General features: G+C 58.4%; 1 protein-coding gene across 1 annotated transcript; it reads left to right on the top strand.

The window, feature by feature from the left end:
* Nucleotides 1-4,738: 4,738 nt before the first annotated feature.
* On the top strand, nucleotides 4,739-6,466 carry GSC (goosecoid homeobox). Its single transcript, XM_046646926.1, has 3 exons — nucleotides 4,739-5,093; nucleotides 5,527-5,786; nucleotides 6,105-6,466. The coding sequence occupies exons 1-3, from the start codon at nucleotides 4,739-4,741 to the stop codon at nucleotides 6,258-6,260; spliced, it is 771 nt and encodes a 256-aa protein (XP_046502882.1). The 3' UTR covers nucleotides 6,261-6,466.
* The last annotated feature ends 874 nt before the right edge of the window (nucleotides 6,467-7,340 follow it).

Here is a 7,340-nt window from a genome sequence, read left to right as displayed (position 1 = left end):
CAAACTGTCTGAACATTCGCTCTAATTTTCAAATGACTGACTTTGCTAATCATTTCAAGAGAAAGTTCCACCGAAAACAAATTATCATCATTTGCATGCTGTGATTTGCAAGAGCAACGGTGCAGTCACTTTGAAACAAACTTCGGTAAATAGTTTGGCTGAAAGCGGGTTTCTGCAACCCTGGAAAACCGGAGCTGTTTTTTTCGGATGCCTTAGGAACACGTCATTCTCCGACACCCTCTTCTTCTCCCCCCCATCCAGTGCTGTGTTGAGTTTTTCTAACACCTTGATTATTTTGTCCTCAGGGGTCTCGGTGGGTTTATTTGGAATGTTGCAAAACTGCGGGCAAAACTCAGCTAGGAAGCATCCCTACGTCCCGCTGAACGCGGGAGACCCGCTCTGGTGCCCGCTGCCCCTTAGTGGGGTGGCAGTGGCTCCTTAAACTCAACTCCATCGACCCAACCTCACACGGAAAATCACCTACGGCCACCAGAGGTGTCCTCAAGGGAGCATCAGGGCCGTGGAGCGGGTTTTGAGACGCTGGATTTTTTTTCCTAAAGCCCAAATACAAACAATAAACCCGCTTTGCGCTTTGAAGACTGTGCGGGGTCTGGACGCTGCGCACTGGCTGCAGCCCGGGCTGCGCGCGGCTCCTAATTCCTCTGACCGGGCTAATTCTCCCTGAGAGGGGAGCTCCGTACCTTTGAAACGGACACGCCTGCTTTTTGCACATGCCACGAAAAATCCTACTTTAAAGCATCCGATTATGAACTCTGCTCTGTGCCCGGGCAAAAGGCTGAAAGAATTAAGGAAAGAAAGTTCCTGAAACCAACCCGAACCGTAAGAAGTTGGGGCCGCATATGCATTTTTTTTTTTTTTTTTTTACAGCCAGGGGTGTGTATGTGTGTGTGCCTGTGTGTGTAAGGATAGTGGGGCCACATTTTTCTCCATGCTGAAAATATCTTGGGTTGGGAGGAGATACCCAGACGCACACTCCAAACTTGGGCAGTGTTTTAAATCAGAGAAGCAAGTTAATCTACACTCTGCGAATCAATTGAGCGGCGACTGCGGCGCAAAAGCGTCTTGGTAGATGCGGAACCGCAAATATACCTTATGCATGCAGAATCCGCGGATCTAATCTTTAACATCTTAAAAATGAGGGCTATTACCGGGGCGACTGACTCCTCAACAGACACATTTCATAGACTTCTGCGTGGTGATTGCTTTGTGTGAAATCGTGTTTGGGTGATAATAGGGAAAATCAGCGGCGTGTTTACTGCATTTCCGACCTAAGCGCTGGCGGGCAGCCTGTGGACGCTCCTGGTCCTCCCATGCTGAGCGGTGCGTGCGGGGCCGACAAACAATCGCTTAGCAACACGAGGCGGGCAATTTGCGTGCGTCCTATTTGTTATTCCAATTGCACCAGGCAAGGCGAGGCCGCTGATTGTTTGTTTAGCGCTTTGCGGACACTAGTGGGTTTCCGCCCGCGGAGGAGGCGCAGCGCCCCTGACTGCCTTCCCCAGCTCCTGCCTCTCCGAGGACACAGTGGAGCGCCCGCAGATGGAGGGGCAACCTGGAGGCGGAGGCCCCGCGGCGGGTGAGTCCAGGAGAGCTAGCTGAATAACTGGATACAGTGGCCTCGGGGTCCGTGTGACCTCTTCCCGGAAAGACAGCCTCCGCCGGGCGGACAGAGCTTTCGGACTGGCTTTCCCTTATCTTGGTCCCGGCTGATACAGAGACCCTGCCTTCGGGTGGGGGTGGGGACCGCACACTCCTTTGTCCCAATGAAAAGGACTAAAAAATGCACCCCCCCCCCCCAGGTCTCCTAAGCGAACGGGCGACAATTACCCAGCCTCATTAAATATTAGGGTTGTCAGGGACTCAATGAATGTTGGTGTTGGTTAAAACAACTAAAAAACCTGAGGCCTAGACAGGAGGGATGAATTGCAAGGTGGCAACATTCGGTCTAGATCTCTGACGCTCAGACTCGCTGTCAAGTGCTCTTCCTTTCAGGAGTGGAATGGCATGGTGGGGGGACTGAAGGAAGGCAAGGGGCGAGGTCTAGGGATTTGCTAAATCTGCTTATTAAAAAGAACAATGTACCGAGTGGACGAAGTAAGACGGCGTGTGGGGGGGGAAGGTTGCCTTATACTTTTAAAAACTCGGAGGCACTCCAGAGCTGCGGCTGAAGTCGGTGCGCCATCCTGGTCAGGGCACCTTTGCAGAAACCGGCTAGGAATCCGCCCCGGTTTCCTGCGGCGCTTCTGCCTTCGACCGGCTCAGCAAAGGTCTGAAAAGATCCACGCAACGCGCGCAGCGCCGCGCGCGCCCAGCCGGGATCACAAACGCGGCCGGAGTCGCTGCAGAAGTTGCAGCCTGTAGTTGTCTTCCATGAAGTGCCCTTGTAGAATTAAACCCGGGAAAGGCTGGCGGGGAATGTGTGTGCCTGAACCTGGTGCTTTTTAAGTCTCTGAGAACCAAAAAAAAAAAAAAAAAAAAAAGCCTCTGTCCCTAGTTAGTAGGAGAGAGAAGGCGCTACACTTCTTTCTCCAGACCTGACCTCTCTGAAGGGGAGGGTCACACTCCTTTCTCTGGGAGAGGTTTATATTGTAAAAAAAAAAAAAAAAAATCCATCGCCTCCCCAAATTGAGACCCATCTCCGTCCCGTCCGACTCTCCCCCTACAGCCACTTCTTAGTCTGCTCAGCACTCAGAGAAGCAAGGCTCCCAGGCCACGAGCGGGTGGGCGTGAGGGCGCGGAGGTCGGCGCCGGGAGGCCTAGGCGGAGAAGCGCCGCCGCCCAGTTTCTCCCCGCCACTCCTGCGCGCCGCCGGAGTTCTGCGCCAGGGCAGGACCAAACCGCCGCGCCACGGCTCCTCCGACCCGGGACCTGCGATTGGCAAGGGCCCTTTACCCCTCTGCCACGGCGCCCGCGAGGAGGCGGCCCACAGACGCAGCCTTATTGCGGGGACTTCAGACACCCCTGCGGGGAACCCTGTTAATTAGCCAGAGAGAAATAGCGAAAAATGGGCGTGAGTTAAAGGCGGCCCTCCTTCGGGAAATCCGAAGTGCCCCCCACCTCTGCCCTCGGCGGGCGGTCTCGCCTGGGCCCAGCACTGCCCCAGCGTCTTACTGGAGTGGCCAGAGTTGCCTGAGCGAAGGGCCCAGAAAGGACAGCTCTGCAAGATGCGGGCTTGCGCGGGGCCCGCAGGTCTCGGCGGCTGCTTTCGTTCCGCGAGCACCTTCGCCTACCTTCTCGCAGGGCGCTCGACCGCCCGCGCGCCGTCGTGGGCTGGATGCGCCTCCCGCGGCTCCGGCGGGCCGGTCGTGCCGCGCCGAGGATCTCGCAAATCACGGCGGCCGCCTGCCGCGAGCAGGGCCGGGCTTCGCCCGGGCCGCTGGGGCCCGGGGAGCCCAGCCTGGGCCTGCCGGGTGAAGGACAGCCAAGGGGCCTGTCCCAGTCAGGGCGCCAGCAAGTCAGAAGGTGAAAAGGCGACTCAATTGTTGGAGAAGGGGGTAGGGAATCCCCAAAGCTCCATTTTTGGATTTTGGATTGAAAACAAAAACAGTTTGAGGGAGAAGACACCCCGTTTCCAAAAACAATACTCAAAGAAAAGAAAGAAAAAACACAAAACCTACCAACACCCACGCAGGGAGCAGCTGGGAGCCCCGCTTCCGAGTGCTACTCTAGGTTGCGAATTTTAAACAGCGGCTGACTTTGGTCTCCGCTGTGTAAGGGCCGGGGACTGCTACGGTACTTTTCAGACCCAAAGTGACTGCAAAAAAAAAATATATATATATATATATATATATATATATTTAGGAACCACGATGCACCTCTTTCGTCGTTTTTGCGTTTACAGATTTTGGCCTTTGCAAAAACAAAAGGGTTTTGGGGGGTTAACCAGTTCCATTCGGGAGAAAACCTAAAGATAAAAAAAATAGAGGCGCAATTAGGCGGTGAGCGCGCGGGGGCCGCGAGGAAGAGCGAAATTTTCCGTCTTGCTGGACGCAGCCCCTTACATTTTCTAAAACAAAACAAATTCCGAAAGAAAAAAAAAAGTAGCCCCAGAGTAAAATCGGCCACAATGAATTTGAGCTTCAGGCAGAGGAAATCGCACCCAATAATAGGACCCAATCTGAGAAAAATGGGTCGGGGCGGAGAGGCCGGGCGGAGCGAGCTGTTAACTGCGGCCGCACAATGGAATTAATGAGATTAACCGGGGCAATTAGGACGCCCGCCCAGCTCGGCCGGCCCGCGGCGGGGCGGCGGAATGGAAGAGATTAGGTTAATTTCATTAATTCGCAATCCACAATCTCTCTTCAGGCCCCGTAACCCCCTCCCTTCGGCACCTCTTCCCCTCCCCCTTCCCTGAAGCCCCCCACCCCCCCTCAAAGGCACAGAAAGGGCCCAATCTGGTCTGTTTGTCATCTGCATATTACCAGGAACTAAATCCACGATGACGTCGACTCAGTATAAAACCAACAAGAGGTTCAGCTGGTCTAAACTCCGTCCTACCCGCGGGTTGAGTTCAGCGAACGCGGTGGCGAGGGGAGGGCGGGAGGAGGGAGAGCGGACGCTGGGGGCGGGGAGGGGCGCGGGGCTGCGCGCTCGCCGGCGCTCTCTTTCGGTTTGGTCCGCGGCAGAAGGAGAGGGGATCCCCCCCCTCCACCCCCACTTTGAAGCTTTTTCCTCGGCGCGTCCCCGCCGCCCCTCGGTCCCGGCGCGGGGCTCGGGGATGCCCGCCAGCATGTTCAGCATCGACAACATCCTGGCCGCCCGGCCGCGCTGCAAGGACTCGGTGCTGCCGGTGGCGCCCAGCGCCGCGGCTCCCGTCGTCTTCCCGGCCCTGCACGGGGACTCGCTCTACGGCGCCGGCGGCGGCGCCTCCTCGGACTATGGCGCCTTCTACCCGGGCCCCGTGGCCCCCGGCAGCGCAGGCCTCCCGGCCGCGGTCGGCGGCTCCCGCCTCGGCTACAACAACTACTTCTACGGGCAGCTGCACGTGCAGGCGGCGCCCGTGGGCCCGGCCTGCTGCGGAGCCGTGCCGCCGCTGGGCGCCCAGCAGTGCTCCTGTGTCCCGACGCCCTCAGGTAGGTCCCGCTCGCGCGGGCCTCGTCCCCCGCTGCGGTCTTCAGCACCTGGGCGTGGAGGGGGGGTCGGGGGGGCCTCCTGTTTTTCACTTTGCACAAACTTTTCCTCTCTTGCAAACCTGGCTCCCCCGCTTGCCCATCGGGCGCAGAGATTTCCACCCTTGCTGCAAACTTTAAGCGAGTTAGCGGAAACTGTAACTCAGTGCCTGCATGGGGAGACACGGCTTTTAGAATTCCCTCAGTGGCTTTTGGGAATGTGCGGGTGGACGCTCTGGCATGATTCCCCCACTTCCCTGCATCTTCGTTTTCCGCGCACCCCAATTCGCGGCACCCCCTTGGCAGACGATGTGAAAGTCTGGAGTAGGTCGCAGGCGGGCGGGCGTGTGCGCAGTGGCAAGGGAGGCGGCTGACCGTGCGCCCCACTCCGTCGCAGGCTACGAGGGCCCAGGCTCGGTGCTGGTGTCCCCGGTGCCACACCAGATGCTGCCCTACATGAACGTGGGCACGCTGTCGCGGACGGAGCTGCAGCTGCTCAACCAGCTGCACTGCCGGCGGAAGCGGCGGCACCGTACCATCTTCACCGACGAGCAGCTGGAAGCGCTCGAGAACCTCTTCCAGGAGACCAAGTACCCAGACGTGGGTACGCGCGAGCAGCTGGCCCGGAAGGTGCACCTCCGCGAGGAGAAAGTGGAGGTAGGCGCGCCTGGCGGCCCTTCCCAGCGACAGAGGGCCCCTGGCGGGGTTTGCTTAGCTTTCCTTGGGTCCCCCCGTGCTTTAAAAACATCCCAATGGCGGCCTGGAGGATGCTGGAGGGCTTTAGGCCCAGGAAGTTGAATGAAAATGCGAAAGCGGGAGCGAGTCTCCCCTCCTTTTGTTGGCGCGCGCGGGGTGCCCCGGGTCCAATTCCACGCGCAGGTCGCCCTGCCGCCGCCCCGCGTCCGGGGGGTGCCCGGGCTTTGGGGGACCGCGCCGTGGATCTTAACTGTTGTTCTGTCCTCCGTTGCGCCACAGGTCTGGTTTAAAAACCGCCGTGCCAAATGGAGGCGGCAGAAGCGGTCCTCGTCGGAGGAGTCGGAAAACGCCGAGAAGTGGAACAAGACATCGTCGAAAGCCTCGCCCGAGAAGAGGGAAGAGGAAGGTAAAAGCGATGTGGACTCGGACAGCTGACGGCTGCGGGCCGGCCGTGGCGCTTGCCTAACTCGAAGGACTTGCACAGACAGACGATGCTACTTTCTTGCACACGCGCTGCCTTGCGGGAGGGGGTCGAGAAAGGAAGGAAGGAAGATCTGTAAATAGTGTACAGAGCCGGGAGGGTGCGCGCCTGGGGTCGCCGTGCCGCACCGGGGCTCCGCAGCCCCGCAGTCCGAGGCCGCGCGCGGGCGCCTCGCTCCCCACCGTAGTATTTATAGTTAAGTTAACGGTGACAATACAATAAAATGATGGCGATGTAGACGGGCCACATTCTGTATTTCGTACCCCACCACCAGTACTATCTGAGGCCTGGAAAGACATCTATTTAGTCTGTAGCTTCAGAAGAAAAGTTGAGCAGCTCTGACCTGTCCAAAGGAGGGGGCGGGGGGAAGAAAAGAAAAAGGAAGAAACTCTGGGTATAAATCAGGCACAGGACAGATGGGTGTCCTAGTTTTAAAGTAAACTTAGTCTCTCTTCTCCGGGAAGGGGTGGAGAGTGGCATTGCCGGCGTTGGGAAGGCAGCATTACCGGTGAGAGGGGGCAGCCGGCAGCTGGGGGTTCCTGTTCCCTTCGGGATAACCGGGACTCTTTTCTTCCTCGCCACTGACCCGAAGCTGTGGCGGGAAAGCAGGGTCCACCGGAGTTGAGGGAACCTGGGGTTCTCTCCTGGGCCCGCTCAGGCCGATCCTCAGGCCCTGCTCCCGCGAAATCCCCAGACTTAAGGCTGCGGATCCAAGGGTGGAAGCGGCGCCCTCTCTCCGGACGCTTTCCTGCCTCTGTCATGGTCACTCCCGTAACCCCTCTTCTCCAGGGCCTTTCTGCCCCACAACCATGCTCGGCACCTCTCCCGCCAGTCGGCTCCCAGCTGCGCACCCCTGGACCGCCCAGGGACCCGGCGGCGCTGGGGCGGGTTGTCCTTCCTCCTGGGTGTCTGGGGTGGCCAGGGCCTAGCCCTGCGTTCTGACGTTCTGTTTGCCAGCGGGGTCTAAGAGCAGGCGGGGTGACAGCATCACGGCCAGGTGGGAGTGCTGACCCTCTCTCTTTCTCCAGCGACTG

Source organism: Equus quagga, chromosome 20, assembly GCF_021613505.1.
Source record: "Equus quagga isolate Etosha38 chromosome 20, UCLA_HA_Equagga_1.0, whole genome shotgun sequence".
Classification (NCBI taxonomy): Eukaryota; Metazoa; Chordata; class Mammalia; order Perissodactyla; family Equidae; genus Equus; species Equus quagga.
This window is presented reverse-complemented; position numbering and strand designations above follow the sequence as displayed.